The following is a 23,338-nucleotide window of genomic DNA, read 5'->3' on the forward strand; positions in this document are numbered from 1 at the left end:
AGAGTTGCCCCCTCCTTGCAAGCCCAACATTTTGCCTTGGGCCAGTTAATATCAATGGACTCTTCCCATCTGCTTTGTTTCTCTGAACTCCAGCATTCACCTGGGCTTGCCTTTAACCCTCAAGGAGACCCTATTCTTTTTCAACAAAGCTGAGCATTGATATTCCTGCTTTCTGAGGGCCACAGAGGCTGGTCCAGTGGCTCTGCTGGAAAATCTCCTTCTGCTTCATGGGAGGTGGGGGCTGCACATTCTGTTAGCATCTCTCACAGAGAAGCAGCATGCTCACATCCAGATTCTCAATAGTTCTTTGGTATCACTATTGTCCTAGGATCTGTCACTCAGCTCCTGCTGCTAGAGCTGTCTGCATCTCCGAGCAAGTCTTAACGGCCCCCCTCCGAGATGAAACTGCTTAGAGCCCTACCTCAGCTCCATGCATGCTTGAAAACAGGAGAATCTCTGCCCCGGCAGCCAGCCAGCAGTGCCTGCTGCAGCCACTGTGCTTAAGGGATTAAACAAAAAGGGAGCACAAAAAGGACTGTGTCATGCACCTGGGATACAGGGTACTCTAGTTCAGGTCTCTGCCCTGCCTGTTAGAGCTGCAAGGCTTTGTGCAGGGGGCTGGAGCTAAGACTCCTGTGTTCTGGAGAACTCTCCATACATGCAGTCTTTCTGAAGGAAGCATGTGTATGCAAACAGCAGGTGAATTCCAGCATGGGACAGGCAGAGCGAGCTGGAGAGCAGATTGCACTGCAATGCAGCTATCTCACTGGTTGAGGAAAACAAATGATCTTACTGGCAGCCCAGGGAAACAGTCCAGCAAACTCTTGAATCTGTGTGTCCATAACCAAAGGTTTCAGCTTAAAACACATCCCAGTTTCACCCAGGGCATAAAGAAGTTATTCCACGAAAGTGAAATTGTGCTGGGTCAACCATTCTGTTGCAAACTGAGATGAACTTTATGCAGCATGCTTCATTTTTTGGTGGAACACTATGACATATCTCCTTTCTTCATGTGACTGATCCAGTTTACCACTCAAAATGTTGAAAGTTTAGGGCCAACTCAGCCACAAACCTTTTTTTTTGTGAGTGTCAGGTGGTATCCATCACCAAAAGTTTCCTTGAGGTAGAATGGAGAGCCACAGCATTTGAGCCCTCCATGCTCTAGGAAGGCGATTCGGTCACTCAGAACTTCTGCTTCATCCAAGTGATGTGTTGAGAGAATGATGGTTCTGCCTGGAAAGCACAAAGCTGATGTCAGCCTCCACAGAATAAACATGAGTGATTACAGGAGACAGGTGAAAGCTGTGCTGAGTGAGGGCAAGCAGTATCAGGGGGGAAATCGACTGTGCTTCTTTTATAATTATTAGTGAAATTGGATGAAAGTCATCATTAGAGAGAAGCTGAAAGTTACTCTATTGTGAGTTGTACATCGTTGTAAAATTACTTGTCAAATGACAGTGTGAATTTACAGAAACCAAGCAGGATGCACTCTGAGGGCTGCAAAATCCCAATCTCCCACAATTTGTTCTCTGTGGTCTCCAAACCCCACAGTTGAAAGCCACTGATAGCATATTTGCAAAGTGGCATGAATCCCCTTTTCCATTCCAGACAGCATCTCATCTGATCATGGTACCTTTTTTGTTCTTGGAGATAATTTCCCAAATACTTCTTCGAGAGCATGGATCCACCCCTGTGGTTGGTTCATCTAGTATCACCACCCTTGATCCACCCAGGAGAGCAATAGCTATAGATAACTTCCTCTTCATTCCCCCTGAGAGGGAGCCAGCCAGCTTGTGACGATGGCTGTACAGTCCAGTCTCCTTCAAAGTCCTTGAAAACAAAGTAAAAACAACCCCAAAAGGTTGTCCTTCAGTCATCTTTTAAAAGCAGAGAGTCTGAAAATACCCAAAAAACCCTCAAACCATAACTGCAGATGAAAAACTGCTCAAGTACGGACTGATCTACTGCGTGGCCACAGTGCAGGGAGATGATTTAGCCTGCAGTTCAGTCACTGGCATTTTAATTTAAAACATTTTTTTAGGATGTTTTCAAAGTTTCCACCTGACAAGTCAAGGTTAAAGGCTCATCCTCGTCAACTGAGAACACCAAGATCCAAACTCCCTGGGATGTTCTGGCTGCTTCACTTCTCCGCAGAACCAATAAAGTCAACATCATCTTTCTGACTGGATGATTAAATCTCTTTCTAGGGAAAACTGTAAAGCAGTGAGGACTAGACACCTAGGCCTGGATAAATTCATCTCCAAAGTATTGCCACATTTATTGCTTCTAAACCCTCTGGAGAACAGACATTGTTTTCTTACAGCCACAGGTATCAATGTATTCTTAGTCAGACCGAGGCATTATTTGAACTCTACTCTGGATCTGCAATGGTCCTCAAAATGCAATGGCAATGACATTACTGCTAATAATTCTGACAGCACCCTCTCCCTTCTCCAATTCTGTGATTTCATACCTCTTCACTTCTTGGTAGAGCTCCTGTTTACTCCAGTGAGGGACTTTGATGTACCCATAGAGCAGCAGGTGTTCCTTTGTGGTGAGGTAGTTAAAAAGAACATTGTGCTGCATGCACACCCCCATGTTCTTCCTGATAACTTCCTGGTCAGTCCTGATGTCTTTGCCATACACGAAGATAGTACCTGATGATGTAGGGAACAGCCCAGTCAAAATAGATCTGAGAGAGAAAAATAAACAGAAAAGGGAGTTAGAAAAAGCAGGAAGCCCTGGGTAATTTTTCCACACAGTCCTGGACTCATCATTACTTTCAAAGTTTCCTTACTTCACCACCATGATCTTCCAGGCAGAGACCACTGAGCACTGCTTCATCTGCTGTCTGGCCATGCTTTGGCAGGGCAGTGGCCAATTAACATCAAAAGACATCCTTGTGCCCCTCTGTGGGAAAGCAGGGGCAAGTACCAAGCTCATAAGCTGATCTGTATTTCTCACATGTACCTTCTTCAGCCTTCGTTTCCCTGTGTCAGACCATTGCATGTCCCATACAACAATACTCATTAATGCCCTTGACTTCCAATTTAACCACTAGGAATTCATATAATGCAGTTACTCTTCATTCTTTGAGGTTTGTTGGCAGTATCCAGACAGTCTCATATTGCTAACCACAACAGAGACTGAAAACCACATCTTCATCTTACCAACCACATCAGAGCTGCCATTATTAATGACAAATGGGAGAGGACTTTCAGACAAGACACCTCACAGTGGGCAGCACTTTCATCTAGCTCAAGGAAATAATCACCTACCTAGCAATACCCAACAGACCTGAGTCAAACACCATCTGCTTGGAATAACTAGTTGCACATCACAGGTCATTTTTGGTGCTGTCCTGCAGAGACTAAAGGGAGAAGGTGCATCTCAGGGTGCTCTTCACCCTCCCAGAGCTTCTCTGTATCCTGGAACTTGTAGCCATTGTTAAAAAGGAAAGAAGTAACTTGTGACCTTACTCAGGATTTGAAGCCCACACTAAGTCTCAAGAAGCTTTTTTGTTTATCACCTTTGCCTGCACTTTGCAAACAGGATATGAGATGAATTGATAATAAGCTGAGATGAAGCACACATCTGTCTTACCGGTTTCTGGCTCTTCTGAGGCTCCTATTTATCAGCTTAATGTTGCTTTCAGAGCGCTGCACATACATATATCAGTGGAGAAACCAAGTTCTACAGATCTGTTTTACTGCTGTTATTTAACAGCTCAAATAATAATTTATAAGTGGCAAGACTGGAAGGACTGAAAGGCCAATGTATTAATCCACTGCCATTCCAGTCCAGCTAACACACGAGGTTCCACAGCTGAAGTATATCTTTATTAAGCTTTCTTGCTAATAACACTTCAGCATTGGTGTTTGCACAGGCTGTCCACAGCTTTCAGCACAACTTAACCCCAGGCACCAAAGTGTCACAGAACAAAATGCTAGAAGAGTTGCTCTGCTGTGTATTAGAGGTATCCTACTAGATTTAAGAGCCTGTTCCTAAGCAGAAAAGAACCTTTATTTCTGATAGAGGAAGGGACTGCTGAGATCATCCATGAGCAAGACAAAACTACAAGAGAGATTTGGCCTAATGAAGTATCTTATACAGTTTCTCAACACTGCACAGCCCTACTTGCTTTCCCATTCAGCCAGTCATGGCCCAGGGTATGAAATGGAGCAGCTTTAAATGATACGCACATGGTCGTAGTTTTCCCGGCTCCATTGTGTCCCAGCAGGGAAGTGATATTGCCTTCGTAGAAGTTGAGGCTGAGGTTGTCCACTGCAGCTTTGGATCCATAAATCTTTGTTATGCCATGAAGGGCAACTCCCAAAGTGAGATCAGTGGGATCTGGTTCCAGGTGAGGTGATGCAGCACCTTTGCCACCAAAGGGAAAAGATAGAGGGCAGTTATTGCACTGCAGTAGTGTGCTAGTTTGAAGCAGGCTAGAATGTTTTGGTGAGAAAAACTAGATGATAGGCTATGAAAGGAAAACAATGGTGATGTCTCCTTCCCTCAGAGTCTCACTGAAGAAGAATGTAAACATTAGATAACACTTTCACCATTCTGCCTTCACTCTCTGGCTGGGCTCTGGCTGAGCTGCATCTCCTTAATCTCACTGCCACTCACCTTTGCTTCTTAACCACTTGGCTGAACTTCTTTTCTTCCTTAGGACTGGGGTAAGGTTGAGAGGGGCAGGGGAAAGGTGCAGGGGTGGTTGAGAGCCCCTCCTGGGGACTCAGGTTTCTAGGAGGGGAGTTGTGCTTCTGTATTACTTTTACTTTGTATATTTCTGTCTATAACTGTATATACTGTAAATAGCTGCTTGTACATTGTGCTAGCTGTAAATAAATAGCTTCATTTATATTCCCAGAACCGGCTGAGTCTAGTTGGGTATTTCTAAAGTGTGGGGGGACAGGTAACAGCCAAACCACCACAAGTAGGAACCTGTGCTATGTTTTTTTCACACCCAAGAGAAGCAAGGCTTTTAAAAACAAAATAGAGCAAAAGTAGGTGCCTTTCAGCTAGGAGTGCAGAAAACACTTGACAGGATAATTCTGATCTCTCTGGGATTTCTCCTTTTTACTTCTGCAGTGTCTAATAATTCCTGACAATAAGCATTAATCACTTTTGAAAAGGTCTCGTATTTAGATGCTTCTGAGCATCTAAGTTAATTTATACTAAGCAAGCAGAGAAAATTAGAGGACATACAGAAAAACTACTGAGTTATTTTCAGTTAGGCAGATGCAGCAAGCTTTTATGTGTGATCTCACAGCTTCTTACAGGCTAAACGTTTTAAAAGATGAACAAAGAAGCACACATCCCTTTTGCCAGGTGGAACTTCGTATTTGCTTGTGCAGATAGAAGTGTATTTCTGCATGAAGCATTCTAGAGTGAGATATACACATCCAAGGTAACTGCCCAGCCACAACATAGACAAATATGTACTTGAATGTCAATCAGTGCTGGATTTCCACACCAAACAGGAAGAACAAGCATAATTTAAAAGTCAATTCCTCCATTCAGGTAAGTAACAGCTTCCAGTTTTTCTCGTGCCACAAAATAAGGATCAATACATAAATGTGCTTTCTGAGCATGGAGCCTCTGTCAGAATTTGGCTTGCTTTACAGAATCACAGGATGGTGGCTGTTGGAAGGGACCTCCAGACATCATCTGGATGCTAGAGCAGATTAACCTAGGTCTGGTTGCACAGGAATGCGTCCCAGTAGATTCTGGAATTGTCCAGTGAAAGGGATGCCACAACCTCTCTGGACAGTCTGTTCCGGTGCTCTGGCACTCTGAAAGTACCTGCAGTGTAAGTTAATATTGCTACCCAATCTAGAATTCACATACATATTTTATTGTTGAGAGTGGCTTCTTTCCTTAACATCAGCTTGGAGAGGAGGCCTCTTCGTTTCTCATTCCAGAAAGGAAGGTAACTGTTGTATTCAATCCAGTAAGATGGAAGCAATGGGAAATACCAGGGAGCAGCCATGCCGTATCTACCTGCAAGGAGAAGAAGAGTCAATTTCTGAGGAAGAATCATTATTGGGGTGCCCCCAACACAGCAAAAATAAATTCCACAGAGACCTCTCCCCTTTGGATGTACTCATGTACCACTGACACTTGGCAGAGAATTTGTGCGACTGACACACTAGGAAGCATTCACTGATTTGTTATTCTGAGTAACTTCATAGCTGGAGGGTAGGGATACTTTACATTTTCCACTGGGTGGATTTCTGTATGCCATTGGACTGCCTCATTAAGTGGGGAAGAAAAGAAAAAGACAAATTTACTGGCTCTTGCCCAAGGCAGGAATCACTTTTTGAAATCAAATGATGTAAGAAACACAATGCAAAGTCACTCAACTGACAAATGCAAGCTAACATGTTCTGTTCTCATTTTCACCGAGCAGACTGCAAACATGTTCTTGTCTTGGCCCACCTACCCATGTGATAGGTAAAAGAACCCTAATCTTCCCTTGTTGTGCTCTGTCTCAGTTTTATTAAATCTCTCAGACATCCACAAAGTCATACTCCCTTTCACCTAGAAACAGAGGTGTCCTGTGCGTGCAGACTGCTCTAGTGCCTGAACCATGGAATCAGCCAGTGCAGTATTCATTGTTTCCCAAAGAGATGGTATGGAGCCAGTCTGAGCTAGTTTGAAGCTAGCTAGACTGTTTTGGTGAGAAAAACTAGATTACAGGCTGTGAAAGGAAAACAATGGTGATGTCTGCTTCCCTCACAGTCTCGCTGAGATGTATGGGAACAAGAAATGAAAACATTAGATAACACTCTCGCCATTTTCTCTCACTCTTGCTTGGGCTGCTGGCTGAGCAACATCTTACTCTCTCTAACCTCACCTTCCATTTGGACTAACCCACTTGCTTCTTAACCTCTGGCTGAACCTCAATTCTTCCTTGGGACTGGGGTAAGGTTGAAAGGGGCAGGGGGAAGGTGAAGGGGTGGTTGAGAGCCTGTCCTGGGGACTCAGGTTTCTGTGTTTCTGTATTACCTTTTACCTTGTATATTTCTGTATATAATTGTATATATTGTAAATATCTGCTTGTGTATTGTACTAGCTGTAAATAAATAGCTTCATTCCTATTTCCAGAGCCAGCTGAGTCTAGTCTGTGTGATTTCTAAAGTGGGGGGTGGGGGGTGGGGAACACCCAAACTATCACACAGCCTCAGTGCTTTGTGTCCTTACCTGGAAAAACATTCCTTATATACCATCCCAGAATGAAGTAGATGAAAGAGTCTATCAGAATGAGCCAGCACATCCAGCCAAAGGAAGTGTTGTCTCCAATCATTGGAGACTTATACATGTTGTCCCACTGCAGACCTGCAGAATGGAATTTAGGAATGCAAACAGAATCCATATTAGTTAACCAAATGTCAAAAGCATGGGAACTCAAAGCCCAGTTTGCCTATGATAAACATACCTACACCTTGTGCCTCATATCGAGCAATGTATTGGCTTGCATAACTGAACGCAGTTGGAGACAACAGGCTCTGTGGAGTAAAGGAAATTGAAAACAAAAGAACTTATGAGTTAGTCTCAAAGAGCAATCAAGTCAGTCAGCCAATCACATACCTCATTGGCTTGGTCTGCTAGTTGGAAAAACTAATGGGTTTCTTTTTCCAACAGTCACAAAGAGCACTGGACCAGGCTTATGATGGCTAACACCTCTGGTGATAGACTGCAGCGTCTTCTTAGATTCTGCCTGCCTGCCTTTTGCTTCCACACTCAACTTCATCTTCATACAAGGCTTTATTTCAGGCTTTTGAAATACAGGCTGACTTCTAGAACCTAATACCTACATATTTTATTTCTGCCCTTGGTAAGAAACAAGGCCTTACATCTATTCCCATGGCTAGGAATTTGAGATACACGAGACTAAAGGATGAGCAGAGCCAGCCCTCTTCCGTGGCCCTGCTACCTAAACTCCTTACCGAGACAGCCTCATTTTTCACAGTGCTTTTGCTTTGCAATTCAAAAGGGCAAAGTACACAGCTCAAGCTATTCTGATTCAGCTAGCAGGTGGGAGTTCATTAAAATTCTACAAGTATTGCTTTCAGTCATGGGACACAAATAATTCTAGGTCTCCCTTAAAAAGGCCATGGCCAACTCTCCCATTGTAACCATCAATATCCACTGACGGTATTCAGAAAGATATTTAACTCATATATGTTTGTGACACAAGGTATAATAAAAGCTTATTGAAGGCAAGCATCTGCTTCCACACACATGGTGTCCCTGCCATTGAAAAGCAAAACCTACCAGTAGGCTCTTCACAGAGAAGCTCAAATGATTCTCGATGACAAGCAACACGATGAAAGGAAAGAAGGTGAGGATGTACACAAGACTGCCCACCAAGGCTGCTATGTTGGTGTTATTGAAGAAAACACTGATGAAGTAGCTCATGGCTATGATGGACAGGCTGTAGTCCATAAGGTACAGGAACAGGAGTGCTGTGTTTGTTTTGGGAAGGATGTCGCCCACTTTTAGAACAACGATGAGGAAGGTGACGGTAATTAGAAGGAAGACGGCACACTCTATGAACCAGGCGATGAAATGGCTGCTGGCATTAACACCCATCATTTTCATGTACTGCAGAGAGAAAGGTGAGAAACTAATCAGCTATTTATTAGGAGATCTTTCTGCTGGTACTGAGATGTTTCTTTTTTTTTAACGTTTCTGGGCAGGACATGCAGTCAAACTGTGCTGTTTCATGCTCTGGCATACTGCACGTTTGATAACCAGGAGAAACCATACCATGCACTGACATTTCTGGAGTGCCCTAGGATTGCAAAGTACTCTATTGCCAAAGAACAGCACAGACAGCATCTGCAAGTATGAAGTGTGGCAGCCCAAAAGCTCCAAAACCGGTTTTAGATTTAGATTTGGTTAGCATTTTGGTTGATTTTAAAAATAATGCTAACTGATCCTGTGACTTGAGTGTAAGAGCTCTTAAATACCCTTGAAACCAAACCTTTTCTCACACAACTGCAAGACAACAAATAATTACAACAGTTATAAGGAAGTAATAATAATGTACAGTAGCTTTGTAGGCATGTAGAAATCTGTAAGTTTGTATGACTAAATCCAAAAGATGGTGTCTTAATGTACATTGTTATACTCCTAAGATTGCTGGAACTCTGGTTCTTGCAGACAGTGAAACTAGATTCCTTAAGCTAGAGCAAAGGACTGTCATCTAGCCACTTGGGGTTCCCTCATCTTCAATTTCATCACTGCTCACAGAGTGCCCTTTCCTGGAAATGTTTTGAGTGAATTAGTGTTTGTTTCCATGGTGTCAGATAAAACCCAGATCTGCACGAGCTTTTGTTGCTTGCTGAAGTTTGAGGTGTTATAGAAGTCCTTTGCTGCTCATCTCTGTTGATCATGTTTACACTGAAAACCTAAGCTAATTTCATAAATTCCCCAAGTCTCAATGTCATTTCTTTTTCAACAGCAATGAAGAACTTCATTTCAGAGGAGCTGATGTAATATGCAGCACCTTCTGAAATATTAAGTATAACAACTTCAAGGATAGGAAATAAGTCACTTTTCATGTCTTTGTCCCCAGTAGGTATGACTCAAAGTCAATTTTTAGAAAGCTTTAAATCTTCAGAAAACTTGTAATTTTGTGAGAGCCCTGTGTTTCCAGTGTTCAGAACTGCAAAACAGTGTTCTCAGCACTTGAAGGGCAAATGCCCTGCATTCCTCTGCTTTCAAGCTTGGTTAGAATGTCAGATTTCAAACGCTGCAGGTCAAACAATAGGTATTTGGAATATTATTTTCCTTAATGCTTGTTTTGCTCCATTTAATACTGTACATGAGACATAGACCCACTAATAAGGAAAATCTGTTTATAATTCTGCACGCCCCAGAAAGTTTTACCGTACCTCATAAAGCCTCAGATCTTTCTCTTGAACAAGTGTTTTAACAAAATCAGCTATAAACAGCACCCAGGCAGCCATCAGAGCAAATGGAAGGGAGTAGGTCACGCTGGTTAAGAACCTGTAAAAGGCAAATGCAGGCTTTAGCTGAATATGAAATGTTCTGGGGGATTAAAGCTTTATACAGAATATATTTATCAGAAAAATACTTTGGCACAGAAAAAGACATGCCTATATTTCAAAACCTGGAGTATAATTAATAATTACCCAAAAAGGCTGTTTTGCCACTCTCTTGGCAATGACTCTTAAATCCCTTTTTTTTTAAATCCTAAATGCATTTCCAGGTGCATTCTGGAAGTTTTGCTCAGCAGCACCACTGGCAGGACCAGGCACCACCATGGGCAGTAGTATGTCCTAACTCTCTGATAGGGTGCATCCCCTGTCTAGCTGGAAGCCTGTAACTAGTGGAGCTCCCCAGGGGCCAGTACTGGGACCAGTATTATTCAGTGTATTCATTAATGACCTGGATGAGGCCATGGAGTGCACTGTCAGCAAGTTTGCTGACGACATGAAGCTGGGTGGAGTGGCTGCCACACCAGAGAGTTGTGCTGCCATTCAGAGAGACTTAGACAGGCTGGAGAGTTAGGCAAGGAAAAGTTTAATGAAGTTCAACAGGGGCAAGTGTAGAGTCATGATCTCATGTATCAGTATAGGTTGGGGATTGACCTGCTGGAGAGCAGTGAAGAGGAAAAGGACTTGGGAGTCCTAGTGGATAGAAGGATGGCCATGAGCCAGCAGCATGCTATTCTAGCCAGGAAGGCCAATGCCATTTTAGGGTGTATTAGAATAGCTGTGGTTAGTAGGTCGAGGGACGTTCTCCTTCCCCTCTGCCCTTTTGAGGCTTCATCTGGAGTACTGTGTCCAGTTCTGGGCCTCCCAGCTGAAGAAGTACATGGAGCTGCTTGAGAGAGTCCAGCACAGAGCCACAAAAACGATTAAGGAAGTTGAACATCTTCCTTATGAGGAGAGACTGAGGGAGCTGGGGCTTTTTGGCTTGCAGAGCAGATGACTAAGGAATGATCTCATTCATGTTTATAAATATGTAAGGGGTGAGTGCCAGGAGGATGGAGCCAGCCTTCTCTTGGTGATGTACCATAACAGGACAAGGGGCAATGGGTGGAAGTTGAGGCATAGAAGGTTCCATGTGAACCTGAGGAGGATTTTTTTCCCGGTGAGGGTGACAGAGCACTGGAACCAGCTGCCCAGGCAGGTTGCAGAGTCTCCCTCTCCAGAGATATTAAAGAACAGGTTCCAGTGTGATCTGCTCTAGGTGATCCTGCTCTGGCAGGGGGGCTGGACCAGATGATCTTTTGAGGTCCTTTCCAGCCCCTGATATCCTATGATTCAGACAGCAGCCAGCCATAACATCCAGTTCTGTTAATGGATGTAATGGACACATTTTTTCCTCCCAGTAGGTGTAATGGACATATTGTATTTTTTTTATCAGGCCATATCTCCTGGTGCTGGAGTTTGGATACAGGTGCTTTCCCTCTGAGTGTCTGCCCTAACACTCCTGTTACTGTGGATCCACGTCTACAGCTTGGGTTTCATAATTCTTGGCTCTTCACTTTAGTTAAAACCTCCTCCTGTGCTAAATGTGCAGAGAAAACCAACCCAAACAAATAAACAAGCAAGCAAAGAAATTCCAACAGTAAGTGTCTCCTTTTTTTGATGAAAAGGAAGTTTTTACAGCAGGAGATTTATTTCTTTGTAGCTACAGGGTTATGCTTTCTCTCTCATTTCTAAACCTGCTTTAAAAAAAAACCCAAAAATCAGCGTTATCTCTGGCAAACATTGAATGTACAACCATAGTAAGAAATTAATACAAATATATATATATATTTACCTATAAAGCTGGAATTTTCCCATAAAACAGCAGGTTTATGAAAAAAAATCCATGCAAATGAAGCCATATTTATACAGAAGAATGAAAAGATGTTTCAGTAGCTCTGCTTTCTCTTTGTTGTTTGGGTTTTGGTGGTTTGTTCTTTTTTTTTTTACTACTACCTTGTGCATGATCCCTAGGCCATTAAAAATGCATCATTTTGCAGCACCTCTGTGTACTGGTGTATCTATTCCCTCCTTTTCCCTACAGGATGGTAGCTATGCGATAGCAGTCGATAAACAGCCCTTTTATGATGACTTCGGCTGGATGCAGATCCAAAGCCCTCAGGTATTCTAATAATTGAGCAAACTCTTGTCCCTCTGAACCTGGGGTAGGGAGGGAAACCTGAAGGCAAGCGGTTTTCTCAGCAGCCCAGGAAGAAGAGAAGGAGCAGATAGCACTGTAGTAAATGCCTCCAGCAGCCAGTTAATCATTGTACAAAACCATCTCACAGCAATAATCCATGTATTTGCTGCAAGAAGTTGACACCTGGTTTGAACGCTTCCTGTCTGAGTACTTGCAGGCACTTTGCATGCTGTTACCTTGAGAAGAGATTATAGGTCCCCAGCTCTCGTTAAATGACAGGCTGACACAGGAGATTAATGGGTCTTCTATAGCTCTGATAGCTCCCAGATAGTATTTTAGCTCATGCAGAATCCATGCAGGCTTTTCAATGGGAAGAGCTCCTAGGTCTAAGTCTGTACTTTTGGTCTAAGAGAGAGCCTCATGGCAGAGAGGAGTTACCACCCAACTTACCACTACTATTTGCTGAACACACCTCACTGCTTTCTAATGGGCACTGAAATCCTCTCCTTCCCTGTGCTTTCCACTCAGTTTGGCCACCAGCTGCAGCCAGGGTAATAACTCTGAGGAAGTACCATGTTGCCAGCTTTCCAGCACAGACCACAATTGCCTTGCCAGAGGGGCAGGTCCTCAGCTGTGACAGATTTGCTTCTCTCTACTGCATTTGACAGAGATGCAGTTTATACTAGCTGCAGATCTGGCTCAAGATGAGTGGAAAGCAAGGTGACCCAAAACTTTTTGGTCTGCCTTACCATTCAAAACTTATTCTGGTTCACACACAGTTCACTCTTCACTATTCTGCATAACAGGCTGTTAACCCTGGCAACTCAGCTCATCAAATGCTTCTCTGTCCTCCCCTGTTACTGCAGGGATGAATGGTACAATTTCACCTTTCCTCTTACCCTTCTTAAAGCGTTTGTGAGGCACTTGTACTTAGATCCATTCACTTTACAGTCAACATTAGCTAGAATCACTGGAATGAATAGCAAATGTCGCAGCTGGATAGCTGCATTGTCTGCATGTAAATACCTGCAGAACAAGCCAACACTCATATTTAATCCAAGTCCTGCCAACCCCAGTCTAAGTTCCACCATGTGTAGTAGAACAGGGACAGCAAATTATACCTGCTGTAAAACTTACAGTTACCATGACAATTCAGGTACATACAGAGCACTGAAAATGGAAGATAAGGCAAAGTAAACAGAGACCATTTTTACCAGAATTCAAAATTCCCTCTTTTGTTCAGACCCTTGGAAAAACAAAAGGGGCGGGGGGGGGGGGGGGGGGCAAAACCAGAACAAAACTAACCCAAAACCACAAAAGGAAATTATTTCTGTGCCATGTGACCATGATATTAAGCAAACCAGTACAGCTGGTGAGATCCACCAGACAAGACAAGCTTACACAAAGCATGAAGACAAAAGCCTCACAGACTTACATATCCTTATTGTAGCAGGGGTAAGGCATGGCCTGGACTTGAACAGCTATTTCCTCTGGTTTCTTGCCAGTCTGTAATTCAATAATGGCTCTTTCAATGCTGTCCTGGATGTAAATAAATGCCCGGCTGTAAATCTGGCTCTGCGAGGTAGAGTTGTGCGGACCCACAGTCCAGATGCGCTCCCTTATTCTGTTGGTGGTTTGTGTGATTCTGCTGCTCATTCGGATGGTGTAGTTGAGCACAGGAGGGAGGACCAGATCCCCATAAATGGAGTGCCCAGGGCTGCTACGACTTGAGGGTAGCTTGAAAATGATACCTTGGAAAAGAAAGGGCAAAGGCTTTCCTTCAGTCAACAGCATGGGAGCAGTACACACAGATAGGCAGGAACTCCTCATTTTTATAGGCTTTTTCTACATTACAGTCCATCATTTCATTTCTCTGCTGCACAAGTAATGCTCAGATAGGTAGGCTGCTTATCAAGGGTCTGGAAGTGGAAGCTATACATTACTGCAGCTGTTTTCAAATGTACTTCCAAATGTGACCAATGATTCTGGGTGTGAAATACACCCCTAGAGCACTTAAATCTTTTCCCACTGAGGATTCAGAAAACCAAAGGTGCTCAAAATAAGCAGCTGTACTGGGAAAAATCCTGCTGCTAACATGGACTGTGGGGTATCTGTTAGAGATGTCACTTGGCACCTCTCATCAAAGTGCTCAAAAGTGCTCTATCAATAGACCTTCTTTAGTGATGCTGTAACATAAGGACCTCGGGAATGTGGTGCTGAAAATTACTCATGACCTATACATGTATTTTATGCCCATAGATTACTGTAAAGCTGAGGCATTCAAAGAAACTTACAAGTTCCTGTTAGGAAATGGCATGCTGTAGACTTTTTTTTTTTTTCTTTCCTTTGAAATGTCTGTTTGAGTAGAGGCAATATCACAGGAGTTTTTCTCTCCAGAATAATTCTATCAATAATTCTCTATATAAAGTATAGGATCAAAGAAAACTGCCTCAATGGGGACAGACATGTTCCAAGAAAACAAAAAGTTTCTATCTATCCCTGAGTTATAAGGCATAAAACCAAACAAGTCACAAGACTTAAAAGTAAATCCCAATTGAAGAGATATTGGACATTCTTTAAAAAGTAAGGCAAATTTGTATTATTCAAGTTAATGTAAGTTCCTCATCTCTACTGCCTCCTGTCCTTCTCTGTGGTCTGATTTAAAGCTGAAATCCACTCTCACAACTGCAAAAAGTGTGGCTGAGGAGACCAAATATACTATTTCAGTGTTTTGCTAGAACATCTCAAAAGCTTTATGAACTTCACAGTTTGTAAAATATCTTGCATATGGGCTCAATGATCTTAACAGTCTTTTCCAATCCAGTGATTCTATGATCTCTTTCTTGATCAAAACATCTTTTTCCACGTGGGCCTGAAAGAAGGCAGTTGTCATGAAGATCTTCTAAGGGCAGTGAAATTTCATTCCAACTGAGAATTGACCAATAGGAAGTACCAGTAAACAAAGGCTTCCTATCCAGACAGTAGAGGTGTTAAGAGGAGGAATGAGAGTGGTAAAACACTGCCGTAAGGAAGTCTCAGTGTGTACACCCCACATACACCGGCTCAAAATCGATTCCTGTGTGGTAGGAGCTGTGACCACAACAGCTGCTGGTGAAAAGCCAAACTTCTTGTCCCAGACTCCCACCCCTTACCAGGCTAGGTTTAATTTACAGATTGTCACGTACTTGCAAAAAGCTCGTTCTTCAGAAAGAGCTCTTTAGCCACCATTTCCATCTCCTCTAAGCTTTTGACTGCCTGAATACGATTAAATGAGACACAGGAGGACACGTTCACAGCAAGAGTAGCTAATGTGTTCAGCTGATCGACAATGTCAGAGTTGTTCTGTAGCTCCAGTCGAATATCATCTGGGAGGGAAAAAAAACAACCCACAAACAAAGCACAGAAGCATCACTACACATGGCACAAAAATCCATCACGTCCTTCCACCCTTTACAATGACACCAGAAAGGAAGAACAAACCCCATCATACTAAACATTAACTGTGAGATATATTTCTGCACTTAGCAGTGCAATGAAGGCATGCTGTTGACCCAATTTTTATGTTAATCATTTGTAATATGCTCAGGAGTTTGCTTTTGGGAGGATGCCAGCAATGGGATGTGACAGTCATCCCAAATGAGAACTCCCTACTAACCTGCTGAGGTTTTAGACTCGCATGTGATGCTCACCATTCACTCCACATTTTATGGGTGTTGATGTTATCAACTCATCTGTTGAGCTACTCTGTCTCAGGGGAGAAGGTGCTTCATCCACGCACATCAAGGAGAAGTTATGTCTGTTGGGCTGATGTGTGTACTAACCTGATAATGCAGTTTAGTCGAGGTGCTGCTGTTTCCTGTCGTTTTAAAAGGTGACTGCATAATGCAGTGTAACTAATATGGAACAGCTGCTGCAGGCATGATGATTTCATGGGGAGTTACCAGACAGGAGATGCTGCTCATTAACCAACATGAAAAGAGTCTTCTGACTGCAACCACTCTTGTGTTATCCTGGGTTTTGCTGGTATAACCCACTTTTATATAGTCATATATGGCCACTCATTGGGAAAGAGCAGCTAGGAAGGGAGTGTGATCACTATGCTGTGCACTAACAGAGAATGTGTCTACCAATGATGCTAGCTGAAGACTCCCACTGTGTAGATCAGCAACTCTCACCTTGAAGGATGCAAGAGCACTGGAGAGCAGCAACTTTCAGCAGAACTCCTGTGATGATGCCTCTGGCTTCATCAGCCTGGGCACCTTTATCTGATCCCTTGCTTTTCTGCTGGGGAAAACCTTCGAGTTGATGCAAGTGTGTTCTCAGCATTTCCCAGGAGAGTCCCAGGTAGCTCATTTGAAGTGCTAATTATGGCTAAACAGTGTCCTCCAGTGGCCACGCTCAGCTGCAGAGATTGCCATTCTACTATCACCTCAACCCTCTTCAGACATCTCTTCATACAAGCCCTTTTGCTTTCTAAGAGTCTTTCCCCAAGAACCACAAGATTTCTGAATCACAGCTGAGGTTGCCTTTCACTAGACCATCCGATGCTGGCCAGAGAAGAACCATATCAGTTTGTTGACTCTGGAGATCCCAGACCTAAGGTACAAATAAAAGGGCAGCAAACGTGAAACAACTTACCCAGTTTGTTAATCTGACTCAGCAGCTCAGCTGCATCCAAATCCACCATCAGCTTGATAAACACCTGCACAAAGGGATTCTGCAGGGTGTTCTATCAACAAGCAAAAGGAAAAGTCATTAGTTTGAAAGAGCCTCTTGAGCTCTTTCATAGTGTTCCTAAAATATAACAGGCCTTCACTGACCATTTGTACAACCTCCTCCTATTCCTTTCCTGATCTTCTGTTTTTCACTCTGTAATGTTAGCTATGAAAATGTCACACAGAGCCCTGTGAATCCAAGCCAGCATTACTTGGAGTTATTGGAAGATGACTACTGACCAGGTGCTGGGGTCCTGTGGAAAAATCATGACTAATCTTTGTTATTCCAGAGGTGTAGTAAATTTCATTTTTATCAGGTTTAAGCCTTATGGCCACAGCCAAAGCAAAAATTTAGCTTGGACATCAGCAGCCACATCTTTGTTTGGCTGAGATGTTCATTGTTCCACCACCGAGTGCAGTCGGCAGAGAATATTTCATTTCAATTTTGTCTATTCCACTCTGGATTTTCTTTCAGTTCCATGGAAATGATAATGAATTCCAGCCACTGAAATTAACTCCTAATGCTTTAGGGTTCCAGAGACCTTATTTTCCTAATTTTGTAAGAAAATGAGACAACTTTTACTGTGGAGAACGGGAAGCAAGTACATGAAACATTACAGGTTACTGCTTTCTATATCCAGGGAGGGCTAGGCTCCTCAGAAGAGGAAAAAGAAATGTTATTTACGTTCACTGAGGTACAAAGACATCTTCTAGCTCTTATATGTGTACCCAGAGCTACATGCTTATTATAGATTCTGTTTTATTTCCTGAAAAAGTCATTTCTTGCCTGGTCTTGGCTGGCTGGACCACTCCATCAAGCAGAAAGTTAATTTACAAACTGAAGAGCATTCTCTGTCATCTTAGCCCTCCAGCAGGACTCAGAATGGCTAGTGCCAGGGAGCATATTACACACAGACCATTTCAGATAGAGGATTTGCATGGAAAGGTGCATCAGGGGCACTTCTGTTACAGCATCAGGCAGGCATACACAGAAACTGTGAAGTCCAGAACAAAACCCAGACAAAAGTCTCCCTAGCTGACCTAGATCCCCAAGGTTCCTGGAACTCCAGTTTATTTCAGTGTGGAAATCCATCCTCCCAATTCCCTCACGCAGGAGAGACAAGGGAGGTAGGATCTCATACCTTGATCATTGGAACTGTCTGGTTTAACTTAGTCAGCGAATTCATGACGACAGGAGACTTGTCCAACCACTCCTGGGACTTCAGGGCTAGATCAGCCATCTGCTCCAGCGTTGCATTAGACTATAAAAAAAAGCCCACAACATAAGCATTAATTTATTCATTACCTTAGAGCTTTTAGAAATTAAATAAATCAATAAAAGAGCTAAGACCAAATTTGTTTCCCTTTGGATTTTTCTTAGCACTCCATCACTGCTCAGGAAACTATCCTTTAAAACACTGAACGTGGATACAAGTACTTAAAAATATGTCTTCACATGTGACATTTGGAGTATGTCTTGGGTATCAGTTTTCCTTTTGCCAATTAGCTGCTTGCCAACATGTACTGCTATAGCATTAGTGGGAGATCTCTCTCAAAAGAGAGAGAGATGAAAATACAAGGGTCAAAATACAAGGGTCAGACTGTATAAACTCAAAAATAAAAAATGTAATGTAAATAATTAGACCAACAGCAATTGTTTGAGGTTTTTGTTGAGGAAAGATGCATTCAAAGACAAAAGATGATTCATATGACCAGCAACACAACTAGGAAAAGATAAATTGGCTAAGGCTTTGACTGGGAGGCTTGGACTCAATTTGCTCTGGAGGTCTCTTCTAACACGTACAAGTCTATGAATACTCCAAACAGTCACAAAATGAACTACTGCTTCTCAAAGAAACAAGCCCATGGTAGATAAATGACAGTCCTTTTGATTGGGTGTATCCTGATGTGCTGTGAAGTTAGCCATACCTTTCCCATGATTGCTCGAGTTTCTATTGTATCTGGTGTATAAAGAATCTTCCCAAGCACCATTGGTTTCAAAAAAGACCAAATTAAAGCTCCAGTTGGGGTCTTGACCAGGTCCAGGTAAAAGGATAAGCAAAACGGTGCTGCAAGAGGAGAAAAGCAAACTAATTGCACAAATAGACCAGAGATGAGAAAGCTACCAGCATGTTTTTTCTCCATCTGCCCAGCTTGTTTCTGTGTCCAGTAAATGACTTTAGAGCTCTCTTCCCTGGTGAACAGTGTGTCTTTACAAAAACACCCCCAAGATCTCCTGTTGCTGAATTCAAGATGACAAGAGGTTCAGTGTTTGAGCCAAGATTCTCTGCTTGAAGGTTAAATGGAGTTTTGTGAACTCAGAGGAGCTAATAATGTCAGTGAAGTCAGGAAAACTACGCACCAAGGAAAAGCAGTGACCTCTCAGGCCCCAAGACCAGATCATCAACAAATGGGAAACAGCAGTGTCAAGCAGAGGCTGTTTTCCTTCTAACATTTATGGAAATATGCCACCAATAATCAGGGCAGTGCAGATCTTCAGCTTGCATAAGTCATGAGGGCTTAGAGCCCTCCAGACACATACAGGGACACAGCCCAGAACTGGGTCTCTCTGGAAACCATAGAATTTGGCAGTGAAATGTTTTTAGCTTAAGGAAAAGCTACACTTACTGGTGTCTTGAGGAATCCCATATTTTGCCACCATCTTTTTGACATAGACATCCTCCATAGAAGAATTGTTGCTTACAGGGTCTCCAAAATCTGGAAGCAAGGACTCAAAAAACAGAGGTGTGATCTCCTGGTTGCAGAGGACTTTAGACATGGACTTAAATGTGCCATGTGTTATCTTAACATTGTTTGGTTTAAACAATGCCTGCAGAAAAGACAAAATGCAAATAAATGCTGTGTGCTACAATGTTCCCCATTCTGAGGAAAGACAGTAATAGAAGGTGAGAACTGCTTTCTTATGATACATTTGTCTTTACAAGATAAAATATGGAAAGTACACTTTTTTGGGCTAACCTCTGCTACCACAGAGGTGGTAAATTCAATTCCAGCTATGAGATTCAATGTGGGAATTGGCTATAATGTGTGTACAGGAACTGCTCAGAACAGCGTCTGTGGATACATACAGACTCTGGGTCACCAGACAGAATTTATCCCCTATCCCCATCTGCTCCATGACCCCAGATACTTCTGCAAAGTGATTACCAGAAATTACTCCTGTGATCCATGCTGTTATTGACTACGGATCAGACAGGGATTGGATCCAGTGCTGGATGAAGCCATAGAGCTTTGGGTGTGAACTAACACAGACTAAAGCTAGAGCAAATTTTTGCTGTTGACTTCTGTGGGTTTGGATAGCCTTCAGTGTTCAGTTCTCCAGTTGTTTTCACAAGCTAACATTTCCAGCACCTCGTAGTAGACTACCCTGCTTCAAGACTCATCCCCTCCATTTTTGTTCCTGGTGTCCCTCCCAGTATCATGAGCACATGCTGGTCCCACTGCTCCAAATCAAAGCTCTCCAAGAAAGACAACACACGTGTTTGAGAGAGCTTCTTCTCAGAACACTGCTGCTTTGAAAGAGAATCAGTAATCTCTGATTTAAGGCATCTCTGGCTTCTAGGGTAAGAAATTCCTGTGGAAATACTTCCAGTGGTGCTTTGCTTCCAAAGCACATGCAAACTACACATACCTTAGTCAGTGGCACATTTCTAGACTGACGGAGCTTTTTCAGTGAATGAATAGCTTGTAACAGTGGATCAACACTGGATTCAACCTGGTGTCTGAAATACTTCACTTTTGTCAACAGGCCTAACATCTCATCCAGGGGCTGCTGAAGTTCCTTAGGGAAAAACATCTACAAGAGGCAGGAAGGAAATCAATTATGATTAGCAGGACTCTGTCCCACATGTATTTACACACCCATATTGTGTTAACTCCGAGACAAAGACTGTGGGATTTTCAAAGCTGTTAGCAGGATTAGGGAGCAGGAGTCCCATGGGAAATGAATGGAATTTATATCCCTAAATCCCAAAGTGTTTTTTTTTCAAACCACTCCCTGAATATTACATATGCTGAATGTTGCATGTTTCAAAACACCTCCTGATGGGAAATGTTTATCAGGGGTATAATCCAACTCTCCAAGCACTTGGCAAAACACAGGTGCCAAACACTATGAATGACTTTTGACCTGAGTGAAATTCATTGGCATTCTCCTTTAATAACTTTTTTTCTTCCCCTCCCAGATCACTTCTGTAGCATTTTGAGATCTGTATTCTATACAGACTTCATGCTGTTTATATTAGTTGTGTGTGTGGGGGATGTTTCAATAATTTAACAATTTATCAGTGCCAACTAGATTAGCAAAATACATTTTACAGGACTTTTTTCCAGAGACTCCTTTTCCAGGGAATAAAAGAATTTAGCTTTGTTTTTTTTGGGAAGCCTGAACTCAGCTGGGAATGTTCAAGAGGTTGTGACAGCATATAAACCATATTAGCAGATAGGGAGGCATTTAGAGTAGGTCCAGTGCCTTTAAATGAGGTTTGCTGGTTTACACCAGCTGGGATCCTCATTTATATCTACACTGTCACAGCATGGATATGCAATAAAAATTACTGCATGAGCAAGGCCTGATCTTTGGCTTGTGTAAATCAGCATTAGCTTCTGGCCACTGCAATGATATTTTATGACCTTTTAGCCACTACACGCAGCAGAGACTATAGGAAGCACTCTACAAATCCAGCACTAACCTTGTATAAGAAATTGTAAATGTCTAAGTGTCGTAACAGGGTGACTCCCAGGATGTATGTCTCACAAGTCCTCTCTGAAAGAGAGAGGTTGCAGAACTCCTCCACTACTATTTGCAGCTGAGGGTCGGCAGGACGCATGCTACAAGACTCCAGCTGGAGAATCTCAGAAATGAGCTGTTTGCACAGAGGAAGAGAAGATTTGTTAGGGGGTACACTGCTCGCTTCAATACGAACAAATTAATCTTGACTTCCTGGTGTTCTTTCCACGGTGTCATATTTCAACCTTGAGAACCAGAAAATGCCTACCTAGTAGTCCTGCTCCTAGAGACTAAGCCTAAAGATTGTGTTTTACTGCCCAGCTTGCACAGTAGTAAAAGTTTTTGTGGCTTCAATTTCACATTGACTGATGCGTGTCAAATTTGGGGCTCAGTCCAGACAAAAATGGTTGGGAAGGGGAACAGCATCTGAATGTCTGCTTGCACAGGAGGCTGAGCTGTGGATGGCTATTTTTGGACACGAAACAGTCTCACAAATTGTGGCTAGAAGTGTGTTTTACTATCTGGACAGCAACAACTTCTTAGTGCTGAGGACTCCTGTTGGGGGCCGGAGGCTGGCAAGAGGCGAGATCGGGGCACTGACGAGTCGACTCTGTAGCTGCTATGCATCAGTGCGTTTTATTAAGGTGATACAGTGGTTTATATAGCCCTCAGAGGGGGTGTGCATAACTAATTTAGTTTGAGATTGGTACAAGTGGAAGGTACAGATTGGCTCAAAGTTGTAAGGCGCAGATAGGGTCCCTTATCAAAACAGCCCGTGGTCCCACCTCAGGGGGATGGTAGGGCCAGCCCCCTGGAGCTGCGTACGCCCCAGGGGCTGGCAGATTCCACCCCCTATCAGGTGTGCGTGGGTTGCTCAGCCTAACAGCCTAGCTTCCTTGGGGCCGGCTGGGGCTCCAAGGACATCTCCCATCACAAGGTCTCATGTTTACAGCTCATGCCCTGCTGCGGGAGAAATTCTCCCACAGACTCCACCAAGGACCCCACTCAGTCCTCATTAGCCTGATACAGTGAACTGTGCCCTTGCTATGGATAGGAGCAATCACTCAGCAGGCAGTGCATGGCTGCTTACCAGCCAAAGAGACCATATGGTTCTTGGTCTCCAGTGGCTGAACTGACGTCAGTGACTGCGCTTACTGCCTTTTTGGTGGCTGCTTTGATCAGAGGCATGCTATACTGCCTGCTTCTGTGGGTTCTTCTACCTCTCTCTATTCTATCACATCTGCTTAGCTGCATTCACTAACAAATTCTGGGTTTAGTGGTCTGAGAGGTAGGAAGCAACAAGGTCTCTCACCAGGATGACAGCAAACTCACCTGACTGCTGTTTTCTGGGAGAGAGGCTTCCAGAAGAGCATCAATACTGGCTACAGACATTCTTGTTGCATTTCTGAGATCCTCTTTGAGCTGGTCCACATTTTTAATGACATCTCCTAACTTTACTATAAAGAACAATCAAACAACTGATGTAACAACTTTTGCCAGACACACAATTTCAAGCACACAGAGAGGACCAATTATAGAAGTGCTGCTAATGAGGAAAAAAACCCAAACAAAAAAAAAAATGAACAACAGATAAAGGAAAAAACTTCAACATTTTAAAATGGAGTCCTATTTCCTAGGTTTTACAGTCCAATTTGTGAACTAAAGTTGATCTAGGGATTGAAAAAGTTGCTCAAATAGAAAGATTTGGGACTTTACC

At 43.0% G+C, this 23,338-nt stretch overlaps 1 protein-coding gene across 1 annotated transcript in view; it reads right to left on the reverse strand.

Moving 5' to 3' along the window:
• The window catches only part of ABCA12 (ATP binding cassette subfamily A member 12), a 101,068-nt gene that overhangs the window by 32,023 nt on the left and 45,707 nt on the right, over positions 1–23,338 (reverse strand). The window contains exons 15-32 of the mRNA XM_064159084.1: positions 22,954–23,078; positions 21,584–21,757; positions 20,524–20,688; positions 19,500–19,701; positions 18,801–18,940; positions 18,014–18,133; positions 16,795–16,885; positions 15,342–15,521; positions 13,592–13,907; positions 9,912–10,026; positions 8,287–8,616; positions 7,448–7,517; positions 7,213–7,347; positions 5,857–6,009; positions 4,203–4,380; positions 2,474–2,692; positions 1,634–1,830; positions 1,073–1,233 (exon numbers count right to left, since the gene is read on the reverse strand). Coding sequence (XP_064015154.1) covers positions 1,073–1,233; positions 1,634–1,830; positions 2,474–2,692; positions 4,203–4,380; positions 5,857–6,009; positions 7,213–7,347; positions 7,448–7,517; positions 8,287–8,616; positions 9,912–10,026; positions 13,592–13,907; positions 15,342–15,521; positions 16,795–16,885; positions 18,014–18,133; positions 18,801–18,940; positions 19,500–19,701; positions 20,524–20,688; positions 21,584–21,757; positions 22,954–23,078 — 3,071 coding nt within the window. The remainder of the gene's footprint in view (positions 1–1,072; positions 1,234–1,633; positions 1,831–2,473; positions 2,693–4,202; positions 4,381–5,856; positions 6,010–7,212; positions 7,348–7,447; positions 7,518–8,286; positions 8,617–9,911; positions 10,027–13,591; positions 13,908–15,341; positions 15,522–16,794; positions 16,886–18,013; positions 18,134–18,800; positions 18,941–19,499; positions 19,702–20,523; positions 20,689–21,583; positions 21,758–22,953; positions 23,079–23,338) is intronic.

Source organism: Pogoniulus pusillus, chromosome 2, assembly GCF_015220805.1.
Source record: "Pogoniulus pusillus isolate bPogPus1 chromosome 2, bPogPus1.pri, whole genome shotgun sequence".
Taxonomy (NCBI): Eukaryota; Metazoa; Chordata; class Aves; order Piciformes; family Lybiidae; genus Pogoniulus; species Pogoniulus pusillus.